The 18813-nt window shown below is 40.8% G+C and overlaps 2 protein-coding genes and 1 non-coding gene across 8 annotated transcripts in view; 2 read left to right on the forward strand and 1 right to left on the reverse strand.

Annotated features, from left to right (window-relative positions):
* The window catches only part of LOC146642329 (N-chimaerin), a 30102-nt gene extending 27494 nt beyond the window's left edge, over nt 1-2608 (reverse strand). The window contains exons 1-2 of one of the 3 annotated variants that reach the window (XM_085397269.1): nt 2522-2608; nt 2093-2184 (exon numbers count right to left, since the gene is read on the reverse strand). In XM_085397269.1, the coding sequence (XP_085253395.1) occupies nt 2093-2111 (19 nt within the window). In that variant the 5' untranslated portion in view covers nt 2112-2184; nt 2522-2608. The other 2 variants (XM_085397270.1, XM_085397271.1) reach the window with 2 other exon arrangements.
* Nucleotides 2609-2882: 274 nt separating this feature from the next.
* On the forward strand, nt 2883-2956 carry trnai-aau (transfer RNA isoleucine (anticodon AAU)). Its single transcript has one exon. It is a non-coding gene; the product is annotated as a tRNA-Ile (tRNA).
* A 518-nt stretch (nt 2957-3474) lies between these two features.
* The window catches only part of LOC146642331 (FERM, ARHGEF and pleckstrin domain-containing protein 1-like), a 74545-nt gene continuing 59206 nt past the window's right edge, over nt 3475-18813 (forward strand). For all 4 annotated transcript variants that reach the window (XM_085398707.1, XM_085398708.1, XM_085398710.1 and 1 more), the window contains exons 1-2: nt 3475-3717; nt 13189-13416. In XM_085398707.1, the coding sequence (XP_085254833.1) occupies nt 13243-13416 (174 nt within the window). In that variant the 5' untranslated portion in view covers nt 3475-3717; nt 13189-13242. The remainder of the gene's footprint in view (nt 3718-13188; nt 13417-18813) is intronic.

Here is an 18813-nt window from a genome sequence, read left to right on the forward strand (position 1 = left end):
GGGTAAAACTAACAGTCCGCTTCCTGTCCTTGTGTACAGAGGCCACTCTACAAGCCTTATCTATTCAACACTTGTCGTCTCGGTATCCTGTCTTCAAAATAACTCCAAATCCTCCCCGGGCAATCGTCTCACCCTCCTTTTCTTGAGGTAACACAGGCTCAAAGATACACAAACTAACAAGAACCCAGACAAAACACACGGACTGTTCACACTCCCGGCATCTGCAACAACAAATGGGCACTTTTCCTCCTTCATAACACATGTAAGAAACACTTGGCCCTTTGCTACATTCAGAAAATAAGGGTTACAGTAAATTGCCTCGTATATTTACATTAAAAAAGCAAACTTTAAAATACAACGGGTTGCTAAAGATTAAACGCTTATGACCTCTTAACAAAGTCACATTTCAAATACGAGCTGTTAGCGGATTGTCTGATGTCCTGAAAGGAATGAAAAATAAAATAAAATAAAGTGAAACCACTGATGGCTATGATATTATATATCATATCATTAAAATACTATCAATATGTAGAGCTAGTTGCAACACTGAGAGCTTGGCTGTTTATTACAGCTACCAGGGGCACATCAGCAATATAATATAATATAATATAATATCATATAATATAACCAGCTCGCACTGGAACGGTTCGCAGCAGAGTGTGAAGCAGCGGGAATGAGGATCAGCACCTCCAAATCCGAGGCCATGGTTCTCAGGTGGAAAAGGGTGGAGTGCCCACTCCGGGTCGGGGATGAGTTCCTGCCCCAAGTGGAGGAGTTCAAGTATCTCGGGGTCTTGTTCGCGAATGATGGGAGAAGGGAGCCGGAGATCGACAGACGGATTGGGGCTGCGGCTGCAGTAATGCGGACGTTGCACCGGTCCGTCGTGGTGAAGAGGGAGCTGAGTGTAAAAGCGAAGCTCTCAATTTACCGGTCGATCTACGTCCCTACCCTCACCTATGGCCACGAGCTGTGGGTAGTGACCGAAAGAACGAGATCGCGGATACAAGCGGCAGAAATGAGCTTCCTCCGAAGGGTGGCTGGCCTCTCCCTTAGAGATAGGGTGAGAAGTTCGGCCATCCGGGAGGGGCTCAGAGTAGAGCAGCTGCTGCTCCACATCGAAAGGAGCCAGCTGAGGTGGTTCGGGCATCTGACAAGGATGCCCCCTGGGCGCCTCCTGGGTGAGGTGTTCCAGGCATGTCCCACCGGGAGGAGGCCCCGGGGCAGACCCAGGACACGCTGGAGAGATTATATCTCTCGGCTGGCCTGGGAACGCCTTGGTATTCCCCCGGACAAGCTGGAGGAGGTGGCTGGGGAGAGGGAGGTCTGGGCCTCTTTGCTTAGGCTGCTGCCCCCACGACCCGACCCCGGACAAAGCGGATGACGATGGATGGATGGATGGATGGATGGATAATATAATATAATATATATGTATATAAAAACCACTGAACGATGACTTTTACTTTTGAAGGAAATTTTACTTATAATGGGAATACTTATCTACACCGATTCAATTCAATTTTATTTATATAGCGCCAAATCACAACAACAGTCGCCTCAGATTTGACATATTTATATTGCACATATTATGTGAGTCATAATAAAAATGAATAAAGAAAAAGAAAAAAAGAAGATGAGAAAGACGAACATGAGGAGCCTGTAGAGAATTTACAGAGCTTGTCTTGGAAAAGCAAAATATATTTGGCACAACAGTGCATTCAGATCATACTTTTGATTGCAAAAGATGGTAGACAGTACATCTTGTTAAAAAAACAACAACCCAAAAACCAAACCATAATTAAAAACAAAGTGTCCTGGAGTCCATAAGAGATGCTATAAAGAATTATAACTGCAAACTGAACCACTTATGGCTATAATGCAATACTAGTTTTCCTTATTTAAAGGATCTGGATTTTTCTTCATTAAATCAAGTCTACTATTTGAAACTTCTGTGAATACGACCACTGACCACTTTTCATTTTTAAACAACATGTTTAAACAACAGATTGGAAGTTAATCATAAACAAATTAACACACCATTCTTAAATCCATAAGACATTCCAGGGACAATCGTGTACTGTGAGATGCTGCTTACCAAAGACATTTAGGGCCATCTTGATTCTAAGATAATAATGATGATGAACAATTAGGCAGCAGATCCAAATTTCCACCCTCTCAGTTTAAATCCTGAAAGAGAAGAGGACACAAGCGGAACAAGGTGAGAGTGCAGCCGCAGCTGGAGGTGAGCTACCCGGGTCAGAGTAAAACCAGCTGAGTAATCAGCCACAATAACAGATAACCACGGTATATAAGAAAGCTAACGTTAGCGGATTCACTTTAGTTGGTAGGCTGTCCTGGAGGATAAGGCGGCGCTGGTGGACCCTTTTCTTTTAAAGTTACACTGTGAAGACAAAGCATTTGCTTCGTAGCAAAATAAAAGTGCAACAAACACGGCTCCCAACAATGTGAGAACACACGCTGGTTTTAGTAGCCCAAAGGTTAGCCAATAAGACGTGGTACTCACATCCCCATTCTACATTATAGTCGCCATCTTGCTGGGTCACGTGATCAGTCTCACCCTCTCTCCCTCTCGCTTTCTCTCTCTCTGTCGCTCTCTCGCTCTCTCGTAACTATGGCAACAGACCTGGCTGATGCTGCTTCGTGGCAAAGAAAGACGTCGTCGATGTGGGGCTGAGGTTTTCTTTTCGCCTCGTAGAATTAGTATTTGCTTTTATTGGTTGTCGTGGAATGCGACAAGTGCAATGAAAAAGTGAAAGAGAGAACCAACCACAAGAATATGAGCTTGTTCAACCAATTTATACCGCTTTCGTGAGCAGTACATATGGTACACATATAAAAACAGTTGTTCTGCCGGAAAGCCTCGTGGCCGGTTAGCTCAGTTGGTTAGAGCGTGGTGCTAATAACGCCAAGGTCGCGGGTTCGATCCCCGTACGGGCCATTTCCAGCTTTTGTTTTTTTTTTTCCCCAAAAAACCCCCTTTGATTTTAATTATAACAAATCATTTTTTCAACCTAATAAAAAAAAGAATGTAAACCATCGCTGTTAGGTGAAATGATAGAAAAAAATCAAAAAATTCGACATTAAATTGTAAAAATTGTCAAATTAAAGTGAAAAATTTGTATGAAGTCTCCATTGTGTTGTAGTCCTTACTAGTAGTTGTGTAATTCTGTAATTTCCCATTACCCATTGTGTAATTTTGGATTATCTTCAATATTGATATAAAATTCAAATGTTTTAATCTAAGCAATGTTTACTTTACTCCTATTATATTCTGATATAGTCTGTTTTCTGGGGCCTGAATAATTTGAATCTCTATTAAGTTAAATAGGCTGTAAAGTGCTCATTGTGAGAAACAAACCAATGGCCAACACCTTACTCAGGCCGTGCGATGGCGCTGCTGAGCCGCCCAAGTTGCATTTTCTCTCCCTGACACCACCACCACCAGTGCCGGGGCGCACGGAGCGCTGGAGGCGGTGTGTGTTGCTCTTTATTGTTCCAGTAGAAAGCTCAGTGCGCGGCTTCCCACATTTGTCTGAATGGCTGCCGCGGACAAACCACGTCCCACCTGAGAGGGAGCGGTTCAGCTGCAAGCAAGAGGAGCACCGCGTTCAAAACTTACAGCGTGGATTTTACCATCTGCGGTGGACATAAAAAGCTCTCACGGACGCACATTCAGTGGATCCTGGAGGAAGAGGGGGGGTAAGGAAACCGTGCCATCCGGATTGTGAAGCGAGCTTAAACGCAGTGTTTCTGGTATTCCTCGCACAGTAGGTGCAGATTCAGACACCTTTACTGCATTATGTAGACCAGTTTCTAGGAATAGGAGTCGTTGCTTTTTTAAAATGCAACAGTGGGTTAAGCGCGATGAGTCCGATATCTTAAGTCTAAGCTCGCTTCGATTGCAGCCACCAGTCTGTTCGTTTTCCTAATCGGCTGAGCTTTAGGAGGTCCAGCAGAGCTTCTGTTACTGTAAGCTTAAAGATAGACGAGGATATGCTCCTCCGATTACTGCTACATAAAACTTCAAGATTATTATAGTTTTAACACTTTAATCTTGAATATTTTCCACTTTATTAGTAATTCCAGTATTTTGTATTAATAATGCCACACACACATGCACACACCAGCTCAGTCCCTGGACTGTGAGCAGGTTGCCTTGGCCTACTGACATCTTTGCCCTGGGCTAAAGGATTACTCTGCTAACCCACATTGTAGGGTTCTCTCTGCCAACTGTACTCTGTACTGTATGAGTACGTCTCTAAATGTGGCTCGTCGAAGTGTGCGTGCGCGTGCGTGCGCGTGCACCTAACAAAGCTGCTAGTTGATCTTTGGTGTTCTCAGAGACAATCCCCCTTTCACAGTGTGCACCTTTTAGGTGTCACAATCAGCTGGTAAACAAATCCCCTCCCTTTATTGATTTCTGAGAGACACATACTCTTCTTGGACCCCCTCCATCTTTCAGCATGAGGTCACAGGGTCAGCATCCATGATCAACAATGGTTGGGTGCTCAGGTGGAAATGCTGCCTGTTTGGTTTTGCAATCAGTATGACATGGTATTGATTGCCACGTGGTGTTGATGTTGCACTCCATTTCTTGCCCACACATACACACACAATACAATCTCTCCTGAGGGCAGTAGAGCAGCTTAATGGCTCAGCAGGTGGATGGTGTCACCTTGGTGGAGTCAAGCCCAGCCACTGATCTGTCAAGGAGCGCAGGTGTAGCGGGCTCGCTGTGTCATAGCCTTGATCTCACCCTCGCCAATGCTTGTCGGCTTGGGTGTCATTTTTCACTCGACTCATGTAGAATACACAGAGTGAAAATGTACACAACAAACAACACTGTCAGGTAATGGATCCCCTTTAGTGTTCATTGGCTTAGTGCATGTATTAGTTTTATTGTGTGAGTTTCGGGGGTGGGGTTAGGGGTGGGTGTAAATATATGGGACATAATCTGGAAGCAAGATCCACTTGCTTAGCTGTTTCCACACCTTCCCACCATATGTCGCTACTCAGGATGCCCTCACCAGAACACACAGGGATTTTTTTTTTCTGCACAAAACAATGCTCAGTATGCACCTTCCGACTGACCTACTGACTGATAGTTGCGTGCATGTGTAGTCACCAAAAGATGGACATAGCAACATAACATCAGCCACTGTTTTTTAAGCCTTAAAAATGTTCCCAGTGCTAGTTATTTGGAGCTTTTTTTGGAACTGAATTAACAGCTAGCTCTAAATAGCTCTGTTATCAAGATGCATCTGTAGAGTTTAAGGGCATGTCATACAGACACAATATCTGTTAAGCATCAGCTCTAACCAACACTGATGCGCAGACTTCATGAACTAGGGGTAACACACAAAAAGCCATGTCATTTGTCAAATATTTGTCATTCATTAAAAAAAGAGCTTCTGACATGATGGAGAAGTATCAATGATCAGTGACTCCAGTTCAGTTTCTTGGGCTTATTTTTTAACAATATATTCCTTACAGTTTTTGTGAAAGATTTATGTTGCTTGTAATTCTGTAAATTCAACAATTTTAACATTGAAGTTGGAGGTTCTGATCCAAGAAAATCCTGATACAGTGGTATGCGAACAGCTAAGTAGGGAATAATTCAAACATATTTACCACTAGAGCCTATGTCTCAAGTACTTGGAAAGAAGGCAAATAGAGTTCTTTTGGTATGTGAACATGTTTTCATGTTCACATACCAAAGTAAAGAAGCCTCTTGGAAGAAAGAGGCTTCTTTAGTTCTATAACAACCTATGGAGAGTCCCTGGTATATAACCCTTAGTTTTCACATCCAATGGTTCTTTTACTCTGATTCAAATCAGTTGATGAGTTTGTAAACTTGTAGCTTTTCCCTGTAATTTGACTTCTTTTTACACAGAGTAGAATCCAAGTGAACTAAAATGCATCACAGTCAAAGGAGCTTGCAAAGAAAAGCGTCTGGACTTCTTTAAGTTACTTGAAGATGTTTCACCTCTCATCCGAGAAGCTTCTTCAGTTCTAAGGTCAAATGGTGGAGAGTCCCAGATATAAACCTAGTGGGAGTAACCCCCCACAGAGGGACAAAAGGACCCCCTGATGATCCTCTAATCGCCTTAGCCAAGGTGTGAAACTGGGTGTGGGTCCCAATCAGCCAGAGTTTCGGGTGAGTTCATTGTGAAACCTGGCCCCACCTTATCATGCGAATTCCTGAGATGACCTGGATGACTGAGAACCTTCACAGACATAAAATGCATCACTACAAACCAGATGAGAATGTTATTGGCCATATGTGTCCGGAGAGGGGAGCAACAAAAGTAAATGCAGGGAAAGGGTCCTGTGTTGATCTCCTATTAGAGAACATGTAGAATTTACATTTTCATTTGACTGCGAGTTGCTAGCCTATACATACCTTTCCACTTCTATAGTACCTTGCTGCATCCCAGAATGCAAAGCATACGTGGCTATGGGAAATTTTTCTGTAGCTCAAACTTACAACGTATTAGAGATGGACCGATCCGATATTACGTATCGGTATCGGTCCGATACTGACCTAAATTACTGGATCGGATATCGGAGAAAAATAAAAAATGTAATCCGATCCATTAAATATTACGAAAGCACCTCACAAAACTTGCAACACGCTGTAACTCACCTCAGAACATTAGCACGTCGGAGCAGTATGCATCACGTGATAGAGCGGCTGTGGCATGCGGGACCTGTCGGTGGTCTGGATAGCATGTGGAGCTTCGCTAGCAACCCGGCATTTCATCTCCGACAAAGTTATCCCCGAGAGAAGTAAAGCAAGTGTGTAAGTCCATCTCGGAATGTTTGTAAAGCATTCCTGCGTTAAGCTTAACGAGCGACTGCCTCTTCTTGCTGCTACTTCAATCGTGAAACTGCTTAAATGATCAGCTGATCAGCTTTTCTGTCGCGAGTCCGTGTCTCTTGTTTGCTTTTGGCCCACTTTGCACCAGACAGAGAAAACCAGCGGCTGAACAACAGCAGCATGTTTAAGCTCGATCAGCTGTTGTTAGAATTTATTTATTATTACTTTCTACTCCAGGATCTTTTTCTAGTAGCTGACGCTGGTAACTGTGCAGGGGCGGATCTAGCAAAGTTTAGCCAGGGGGGCCGATAGGGCATTAACAGGGAAAAGAGGGCACAAAGACATACTTTTCTTTCTTATTCTCATTTAAAATGTCTAGCTTTTAATTATTTAATATTTATCTGAATCTTACACCCAAAGTTTTAATCTGATGTAAAATGTATAGAAGTCCATTATTGTATATAGTAACTGTTAAGTCTAATATACCCTAGTAAGCTATAGTACTTTTTCCTTTGGGAAGGTACCATCTGTGCAGTCTGCAATTTTGTTGAAGAAAGATGTTGAATCTATTTAATATTTCTTGAAAAATAATTGATTTCTGTGTATTTTTTTTCACACTTCATCAAATTAAGGTTGGTTACGTCGATTAAGCATCATGAGGTGGAGCGTGAAGGGTGGTTCCCTATTTTTTATTTATTTATTTTTGTTGTTGCTGGGAGTTGGAACCCTATTAGTTAGGTTGCTTAATATTTATGCTAAGTACTCTTTAAAATACCAGAATAGGGAGGATGGTGTAGGTTTAAGTTTATTAGATTGATCAGTATTGCTGAACTATGAAATATTTTTTTTTGCATACAGGTATAACAGAATAGCTTTAGTGTAGTTGTTGTTTTAAACTTGAGTATGAACTTATACAAAATGCAGCAAGATATTTAAAAAACAGTTTTGTTGATTAAAAAACACTATATCGGATTCATATCGGTATCGGCAGATATCCAAATTTATGATATCGGTATCGGTATCGGACATAAAAAAGTGGTATCGTGCCATCTCTACAACGTATACCTGGTATTTGATTCTGATTGAGGTGTGATCACATTCACACCATAAATGAACCGCTTTGGAATGGGTTACAGTCTGAATTTGAATTTTGGAGACTTTAGCTATGTTCCAATAACCTTGGAAGTCAGAACTCTAGAATGACTTCACTTCCTAGCTAGTGTGTTCCAACAGTAAAGTCAGAAAAGCAAGAAAATCAGGATTTGTTTTGGTTTTTAGCATTGTAGAGCCATTCATGTATGACTAGCTATACAGCATATTTGTTTGTCGGAACTTAAAAACACGCCTGTGGCACACGCATGGATAGAGCCTAGTCAGTGCTCTGCATATGGCTTGTTTAGCGAGTCATGAATATACAACGGCGGCAGTCCAGATTAAAAATTTTACAGTTTTACTGCTTGTACATTAACTGCTGCCATCTTGTATTATTCATTCTTGATTGTTGGGGTTGCTTTGACTTTCTGAGTAGGAAATTCAAGTTAAGGGGGCATTCCAGATTAAACTGGGAACTCAGAAATTTTGATTTCTGACTTGATCTGGAACTCAGCATTAGTCCCACCCTACCATCATGTCTGCTATTCTGGTCATATGATTCAAGGTTTGAGTGGGGCTAAATCACCTGTGAAAGGGATCCCAGGACTGCACTGTAGCACGCTGATTGCTGGTGAGCTACCACAGAGGTGGTCAAAGTCAAAGTCCTTCTATGAGCAAGTCTGGTATCATGGGCATCTTAGTAACGCCTCTGGGCCATTATTTTGGCGGTTACTTTGAAGCACTATCTAAATGAGCTTTCATTTAAGTTACCACAGGAAATCAAAACTACTTGTGTAGTTTTGATTGCTGACGTTATCCACCAAATAAGGTTTTATAAATCCTTTCTCATGGATCTTTGAGGGCCATATCGCTCTCTTGCTATCTCTGGTATTGGACATATGTGTTATGCCACTAGCAGGATATCTGTAATATCCTGATATAACTGTGATAGGAAAAAGTAACTGAGGCCAGAGATTATGTGCTAGTTAGTCTTTTAAATTTGTGTGGGCAGTACTTCCATGAATATTTTCAGGTTTGGGACTGTTTGTCAAACAAAGACGTTTAAAGATTTCCACAGACATTTCAAGGAATGTGTAACACTTTTTTTCCCCGGCATGCATATTCTAATTTTTTTATAAATTACATTATGATCAAATGATTGTGTTATGACTATGCTGATCCAACCTTATGAGGTGAGGCAAGTGGGTCCTTACTATTTGTAAATGTTTGTATTATTCAGAGTTTTTCTGAGAATATTACCCCAGCTCTACCGTGTTACTTTCTCTCTACAGTGGCCCTGACACAGTGCTGTTTAAATATGACTGCAAAGCTCCCTTCATTAGCCTAGCAGTGCACCTGTGTTAGTTTCATCTTGTGATCAGTGATCCTTTTTCACAGCACAGTTTCTGCTGCTCCTTTTGTCAATAATTTAGCTTTTTTTTTAACCAGCACACTCATCAGTCTGTGTAAAGACTTCCAGCTTCTTGCATCTCATTTGGCCTTGACATTTTAACCAAACTGCTGATTGCTAGACCTGTTTCACAGCCGACTGACTCTTCCCATTGTGCAAGCTTACACAGATTATGTAATGTCAGACTTCTCACTTCAAAAATGACAAAGCGTTATCTAATTTTTTAACAGATTGGGGTCAGAGTTGGTAATCCTTTGTATGAAAACGATCTGAATCAAATTGGTAACTTTTCTCCCTGTATGACATAAGGCTGTCTCTCATGCACTTGCAATCACATCTGATTCTCTTAGCTTGGCTTCCCTCTGGCAAACTCTTGGGAAACTTTCAGCTAGTTCAAAGCCTGGTTGAGAGGCCTAGGTCCCCCTGAGTTAAAGCCCCACTGCTGGAAGCTCCCACAGTAGCTTCCTTTGTGCCTGCATGAGCAGCTTGCTCTGTATTCCTCTCTTGCACAACAAAACTCCATGTATAATTCTCCCAGGCTCTAAAGAGGAGATGATGAAATCCCAGCTTCCAAATTCCCTCTTTCTAGATTTAATTGGTGGTGAATTTGATTGTCAGTTTAACATGTAGTGTGTTATTATCAAGGTTCCGATTTCTTTTATGATGGGGAAGTCATTGAAATCATTCATGGAAGAATCTGTATTATTTTTATTTTAGTTCCCAGTAGATTCCTTATGTGAGCTTTTCTTTAAAAGACTGAAGACATGCAGACAACAAATCAGCTCTGCTGCCTGCAGAATATCAGCTGGGCAATTGATACGTCATTGTCAGTGAATTATTAGAGCTATAAAACTGGTTTTTGACTTGGGTAATACAGGGAGCTTTAAGTTTGTAGTTTTAAAATATGTAACATTGTTTTGTCAAGCAGGACAGTGGCATGTAAGTTTTACTATAGCTTAAAGGAAGGTGTTGGTCACTGTCTCAGTGCTTCGAGCCGTTACAGCTACCAGTGAACAACTGCATGGCACTTTCATTTCATTGCAGAAGTGGTTGACAGAAACAAAGGAGTGTTCCCACTGGTGTAATGAGTAACTTGAATGTCAGATCCCTTTTTATTGTCAGGTCACTTCCTTGGTACGTCTCCAGTTTCAGGTTTTGTGACTGAGGTGTAGAGAAGCAGTAACCTGTGTGTTCATGTGAAGGGATTACTAAGGATGGTGCTGTTTTTTTGTTTTTCTTTTCTATTGCAGTGTGGTGTTATTAGCCTGGTTATTTCTGTGGGGGAAAAAAATCACCTCAACTGTTCTGGGGTCAATTTTGAAATAAAGGTTTGATAAGGTTTGAATGATCATGAAAGAAATAAGACAGATGTCGAAGTTTCTTTATTTTGACCAACAGTTCAAAATGTTAAGATGTGGCAGCCAAAGTAGGAAGTGCCACTAACTGTAGTTCCTCTAGTGCCCATTTGAGGCCGTTTCCAAAAGTGGGTCAATCCCCATAGGGTCCCATGTTAAAATACCGGCTTTACAGAATACAGCAACTAATACAGCCCTCTACAACCAACTTATCCCTTTGTTACATCTGTGCGAAGTCTAAGTTTTCTTATAACTCAGCTGTTGAAGCTTAAAGTTTGGGGCCTTTCTGCTTTGACTGACAGGAACCATAATAGCCCTATTCAGAGGACTAGTACTTATTCGAACTGAGTGTACTTGGTTTCAGTCGTTTTCCATTATGATTGAGTACACCCTAATGTGCATGGATGGGGTCATTATCGAACATGGCTGAAAGTCCATTTCAGTCAGTGTATGTGGCACAAACACAACACAACAATGTAGGACATCAATGTTATACCTGCTGCTCAGTGTATGGCTTTTTGTTGACTTGTTGACATCATATTTTTAGAGCATTTCAGATCGCTTGGAACCCCGGCCAAGTAGGTGCTAAAAACGGACCTGGTCCCAGGTACTACCACCTAATAGAAAACCCTAAAAGGCTAATCGAGTCCAGCCAAGTACTTAATAGTGGAAAAGGGTTATAATACCATTACAGACAGCTGCAACAGGTGTTGTTAGACTAACTCGATTCACTTACCTGGATTTCTCAACCACATCTGTGATGCTGGTGCCTTTTTGTAACATTTTTATTGTGGTTTATTGCAAAAACTATGACTGTGCTTTTGTGAATAACATTCAAGGATTTTGTCTGCATACCTTGCTTGCCTAAATATTTTGACATCTGGCTCAAAAAATTCACTCAACCTGTACTTTATCCCCAAACTAGATACTCGTCACAGTGGCTTCACCACAGTGTCCTGTCCTCGTAAAACCACAAATTATACATCAGTTTGATTCTCCAGATTTGGGCAAAGGAAAGCTGTATTTTTCAGGCACATTTATAGGAGTCTTTGGAACAGGACAGCTCCCATCAAGCCTATGACACACTGTATTTGCTCTTGAATTATGGGCCCGGCATTGGAAGTGGTGAATGAAGCTCACATAGTTGGGGTGGATGTTTGCCATGGTGGAGTCTCCCTGCTAACTGCACCACTCAAATATTTACAACAAACTGAGTTGTTGGTGAAAAGGAAACAACAGATTTGATTTGATTTTTCCACTGCAGCTTAGTGGATGACTCATAGTTTACAGTCACACTACATCTGTTGTGTGATAATAATGATCAATTATGTTGACCTTGAACAAGAAGCTGTGTTTTCTAAATGATGTTTACTACTGGGTTAGAAGTGGACATTGATGTCATGATTTATTGACAAGAAATGCCTCTGTACATGATCTCTCTCTTTTTTTTTTTAATATTTAATTTTTCTCCAGACACAAACCTCAAAGTCTGCTGAGCATTGCTGGAAACGCTGGATAATTGATCCTGTGTGTTAGTGTGTCAGGGCAGCGCAGCACTGTGTTACCCTCGTCCTTTGCCCCCCACCCTGACTGTCTTCTAAAACATTCCTCAGCTGTGATATCACCAGCAGTCCTGAGGGGTTATTTACTGTCTGAGGTTGAGGTTTATCAAGTGTGGGATGGAGGTGGGGGTGTTGTGTAATTGAATGAAAGCAAAGGGGGTGAGGGGCACAGATTGAGTGTCTTTGTGCGTTCTCAGACCGTATCTCATCTGCCCTACTTGTGATGCTTTATTCAAGTCTGAACTGGCCTTAAACAGAGCTCTGTGAATAGCTCATAGGAAATCCCAACTTCATGCTCTGCAGCTGGGATACATGAGTGTCTAGCTAGGTGTGAGCAAGTCTGTCTGATTCTGTCTGAAGTTTATGCTATGTATGCACTCATTTCATCACTATAGTCAATAAATAAATAAAGCTCATCACTAAAGAACTCAGATTAAATGTCTTTTGGTTTGTACATTGGGTAAGACCAATTTAAAGCAAAGATTGGATAAATATGGGAAGACATTTCTTGAAGTAATTAAACTTTGGAGTTTCTCTCCAAGCAAAGTGCCACAAAAGAACCTCTTACTCCCTTTCTTTTCTTTTCTTTTCTTTTCTTTTCTTTTTAAATAAGGTGCACAGGTCCTTTATTTTCATGTTTCAAGAATAACCTCCAGTTATTCAAGAGATCTCTCAGGTTTGCATTAATGCAGTTTGGCCTGTGTTTCTTTAAATGCTAATGACGTTTTTAGTCCTTCAGACACCCACAAAAGGGATTTAGAATTCCTATAAAAGCAGTATCAGGATGCCTTTTAAGGAAATTGTGCATGCAGATTTACTAACACACAGGATGTGATGCAACTGTACTGTTTATAGTGAGGGCCCAAAGCATACAAAGAGACAAACTCCAATCCCACATTTTCAGAAAATTCTCTTTTCTTTCTCCACTAGACGTGAACAGAGGTCCCTGCAGCTCGATAGCCTCTTACTGTAAGGTCTGTCATCATGGTCGAACCAGCCGACAGGTCGTCCACAGCCGGGCAGAGGCTGGGTGCTCCTGAAAGCTTTGGAGTGTCCACCCTAGAGCCAGGTCTGCGCCCTCCTGCCCAGCCTCCAGGACGCCAAGTCTCCATGAGGGTGCAGATGCTTGATGACACACAGGAAGTCTTCCAAATATCGGTGAGTAACATAATGTTGGATTATTGCAGGCATACTTTAGTGATCCAGAGGGATTTAAAATAAACATGTGGGAAGTGAAGAGTGGATGTGTGAGGTTTGCACACATCTTACTGTCCATGAAAATATCCACAGCAGTGGTTGTGATGGGAGTAAAACAGGTGTTCAGCTTGGTAGAACCTTCTTGTGTGTTGTTATTGCAAATAAGCAGTGCATGAGTTTAGTTTCTTTCCATTAACCCATCAAATTTCCATATTTGTTTTTTTTTGTTTGTTTGTTTGTTTTTGTTGTTTTGCTTTTTAAAATATTTACATGCTTTCATTTCATTTGGTAAATGGACTGGGACTTACACTTTTCACTACAAGCAACATTCACTCATGGATGGATGACTTGAGAGCAAGTCTGGGTTCAATATCAAGATGAGGGATACTTCAGTTGTATTGGCCCTGTTGGTTGGCGATCCACTGGCATTTCACTATTGCATTTCACGATAACTGTGTAACTGTCTGTGCTGCTCTGTACTTGGTGGAGGATGTGCTTCCAAAGCGCCCCTTTAGTTTATTTATTACCTAAGAGCCTGTTATAAAACCATCGCTGCTCTTGGGTAGCACAAAAGCCTCAAAGAATAAACCTGTGCTTCTGTTCAGAATGTGCAAAATGACTTTCATAGTCTTTTTTAGATTTTTGGCATCACGAAAAGGAAGTATTTGCAGAGTGACATTATTGCCTTCAGTGTTCAGATAAGATATTGGTTTGTTTCCTTAAGCCTCTCTCCATTTTCTCTTCATCTAAGCATGTGTTTGTCATTTATTTATTACCCTCTTGCTAAACTGTCACTTTATTAACTGATACAAGCAGAAAAGGAGGGTAAAATATTAAACTATTTTTCCACAGTCCCCATGGAATTCGTCACCAGTTTTTGCTCCATAGAGATGGTTCATTTTGTTCCATCCACCTTGAGTCTTATCTTCAATCTCCACTTCCTTGTGATACACGGGAAGTGGGACAGAAGCCAGCTTCCTGTCCGAGCACACCACACCTACAGACTCCTGTTTTGGCTTTGCAGACAGAGGCAGACTTTATTCTGTTTTTTTTTGACTACTTCCCAGCAGCTTGTGTTTTTCTAAACACTAAGCCTGCTCCCCTTTTTATAAAAAGATTGCTGTTATGGCATGTGTATATGTAGTAAGCAGTCCTGCATTTGTCCTGTGTTCCTAAGTTTTCATTTTCTTCTTCTTTGCTTTTATTTAGCCTTAAGCCTCCCTCTTCTGTCATTTACTCCATCATAAACATACATAACTGTATATTACTGTAGCCAGTATTCACCCTGCTTCATAAATATTTGCATGTGTTTTGAATCTCCTTGTTAGCTTGAGTATGTCATGCGCGTCTACTTGTGCTCCCTGACTTCCTAATGTTTTTTTTTTTTTTCTTTTAAAGGCGTCCTTTGAGAGGCGGCACAGACAGCAGTTTTAATCACATTGCTGCTGCTGTGGTACTGTGGTATGTCATCTCAGGGTGGGCGTATCCTCGAATTTCAGAATTAATGTCTGCTGCAGGCTGACACAGAGTTTGGTTTCAAGCCTTCCTTGGTGATTTGCATGTCTTTAAAAAAAAACAGCTGCTGTATTTTCAGCTTCAGATTTAGGGAGTCTTTGTGATGATAATCAAGAGAGAATCCAGAAAGAATCACTGTCTCAGCTGGCTTCTCGAACATTCAGAGCTGCTGGTCTGTGGGGCTGTAATTGGTCCTCATGAAATGGCCAAGAATGCATGCGGTTGTTGGAGTGAAAGTGCCTCAGGATGTGTTTGAGTGGATGATTGGACAGTTTGACAGTGGCCTGGGATCTGGTGTCTGTGAGGGGGATGTCATCTGTGTGTGAATACTACTAAATTGATGTCTCCACAAACTGATGTTCTCCACAAAGCAGCAGCCCTCTTCATATCAGGGAGCTCTTTTCTCTATCTATTTCTGTCCTCAACTCCTTTCACAGCCTCTCACACACGTATGAGTTGGTCTGTCTCTCTGGACCCTGTTTCAGCTTCACTCTTTACACCACAGGAGAGCAGAAGTATCAGGTGAAAACAGCAGCATGAAACTAAAATAGTAATATTTTTTATGTATTTATTTATTTATTTTTATTTTTCGTTGCTGTTTTAAAAGCCAAATGTAATAAAAGATGAACTAGAAGGAGAGAAGCGAGAACAGAGCAGAGAAACATGGAACATGGGAAGTGAACCAACCAAATTAATGACAGTTGTTTTCAGTGCTTCTTACAAATTTGGTGAAATAATGGGGACATTGTCTATTGAGCCTGACTCACCTAATCTGTTTTTTCCTGTTACAATAGCCTCCAGTGTATTTGTGCAGTAGGTGCAGTCGAATGTGTGAATCAGGAGATAAGCCTGCAGCTTTCACTAGCATTGGCACTTGACTGGGCATTTTTTCACTGCAGTGGAGGTAAAGTAGAAGGGTAGCTCATTAACCACCTTGTTATCAGCAAACCTCAGGCTGCTGCAGGAGAGGGGCAATAAATATTAAAAATACATTTAATTTTAGTATTTTTTTTTTTTGCACATGAAGAACAATGCAGACATACCATAGTGTTGTTGTAATGTTGACTAAAGCTTTTTGGGGTTGATTTCTTGAATTTGTTCTTTGTTTTAAACCACTTTTGAGACCAATTACAAGGAAATGAAGATATTTCTCCAAAATCAAGGGATAGTTAGGAGTGCACATTAATTCAGCCTGTTTAAACAAGTCTTCTGCAGGCTGAAATGCCAAACCTGCACTCAAAGCAAATCTGATTTTTGCATACTAAATGAAAATAGATCCTGTGCAGTGTTTTCATATAGATAAGTTTCAGCTAGGTTGTGTTTAGAGGACATAGTGCTTCTGTCTGTTTTCTGGGCTTCAAACGGCAGTTGCTCCAGTACTATGTTTACAATATAAAAAGCACTATCTGCAGCACATGTAGCAGAGTAGCATCACAGCTGTGCTGATTGCAGTCACGCTCTATAATCAGTCTTCCTGAAGAAATATGGATTTGGTTAATGTGCAGTCTCAAGATTATCATAAAATGTGCATTTACAAGAACCACAATAATGATTATATTTTTAGCAGGTCTTGGCTAGCTATTAATTGGAAGGCTAACTGTATGGGCCTATCACTTTCTTCAGTTTGAAGCTGCACATATTGAGAAGCTTTGCACATGTTTTGATCAATATTAGCAGTAGCTTTTTGCATCAGTTAAAACAGTAGAGCACAAATTATTCATTTAACAGGGATCTGTCACATGAAGGTGACTCGAGGCATTTGGCTGTGTCGACCCTTTGTTCCCTTCACTTCCACTAAGATAAATGCCTGATTCATCCAGTTACATCAAAGCGGTTTAGTCGTTAACTATCTTGCTATCTACACAAATTGTGTGGCACAGAGAATTATGAGGAAAAACATGACCAGTTGCAGGAATGTTTCACTTTATTGCAATAGTAGACGTTGTAAGCAGTGTAGGAAACTTTCTGTTTGTATGAAATCTCAACAAAGCGCAAATATGTATCAGAGTTTTGATGCTGTTGCTTGTTATTGCGGCCAAGGCAAGCAAGAAAGAATGGCTGATGATGACCTCACTGCTCTATATTTCCTGCAGCATCCAAGGACAACTTCCCCTCTGAGTGGTTTTGCCATAGCAGTGTTGGCAAACCACAAATTCTGAGTTTTCCTTCTTTGTTGATTCTTACCTTAACATCAGTCTTAGGCTTGAGTTAGCCTTTTTGTAAGATGTATAATTCGTTTAGCTTTAATCAGTCTAACCCACATTAGAGTAATATAAGAACAAAATTCAGACTGGTTTAATCCCACAGGGCACATCTTTTTGTGAAGCCGACCCCAGAATTTTGTTCTACAGACCAGGACAAATAAATTGGTTTGTCATGGAAAATAAATTTAGGACTTCAGACATGGGGAAGATTTAGAGTGTATGTACAGCAGGGGTCAACAAAAAAACCCCACTGAAAATGGACTACTGTGACATCTTTATTTTATAAACACACATTTCTAAGATCAGAGCCACGTTCTTAATATGAGCCTCTGTCTTTCATGCTCAACTGTCTGTGATTCCTATGATATTTCTGGTGTTCATGAAGCTGTATCCTCAGGCTTTCAGTCTGGAGTCTGTTCAGGACCATGAACAGACTCTGTCTCTCAGATTTCCCGTGAGAGCTAATGTCGAATCCATTAGATCCAAAGAAGACCTTGCAGAGTTTTTAACTGCACTCTGCTGTTCAGAGGGAAAGAGATGAAATTTCATTAAAAACTTCTCCTGAAATCACGACAGACTGGGCAGATCATCTTGTGCGTTAAGCACTTTGTTTACTGATAGTTAACATTTTATTATTTATATCTATCAGCCTTTTTCTTTGAGCTGATCTTTGGAAATGTATATTATTTGAGTGTACACCACATTAATAAAACATCATGACATGACATGACGTAGGCACACACTGCATTAGTGACCACTGAGGCTACACACACACACGCACATACACAGAGGAGGCACAGACACACTCAGTCTTCATTATTAATGTGTAAAAGAGGCAGAGATGGAGGTAGTGGTAGAGGTCACGCCCAGCTGGTTAATAATTAAAGGTAGACAGGATGTGCGTGCATGTGTGTGTCTGTGTTTTTGTTTGCATACATGCTGAATGGAGCATAAACTAACAGTATAGCTTTCAACACAGACAATTTCAAGCATGCACAAAGGTTTAAACTTTTGACCTACTCCTCTGATTGTTTTCTTGCATGGCATTAACAGACTTTGCCGTGTGACTCACAAGTAAAACCGTTTCACATTCTCAACAGGCCACAGCATCCGTTATTAAGGGGAAGCAAAATAACCTACATACCAAAATCTGCAATAGCAACGATAATCAATAAGACCAGTGTATTACTCGTTATTTTGTGTTTTTCCTTTTTTCTTTTTTCTTTTAGTAAGGTCAGCTTTGACCTTGGGTGCTAACAACGAAGGTCAAGGTATTTAGCCAACCTAAGTACTCATGTCCCCCGAAGGTTAGTAAGTTGTTTTAAAGTCTGAAGACGATACAAAAAAAATTGTGGGTAATTGAAAGTTTTCACAGATTTTTCACATTTGGTGTGACCTGATTTTTCACCTAATTAAAACAGCTCGAGCTACCATCACACAAAATTTAAAAATGATATGTGGATGCTAGACTGCTAACAAACACATAAACAAACATAGTGGATTACATACTCCCTTCCTTCGGAGGGAGAAAATTTTATGAATTTTAAAGTATACTACCACCTTAAAGGATGCTATAGAAGCATTGCATTTATCTTACTAATGAGCTTTTCTTTTGAACAAAAATTCAGCCCGTCCATTC

This window comes from Rhamphochromis longiceps, linkage group LG23 (genome assembly GCF_057381845.1).
Source record: "Rhamphochromis longiceps isolate RC_006_pf linkage group LG23, R_longiceps_female_GT1.1, whole genome shotgun sequence".
Lineage (NCBI taxonomy): Eukaryota > Metazoa > Chordata > Actinopteri > Cichliformes > Cichlidae > Rhamphochromis > Rhamphochromis longiceps.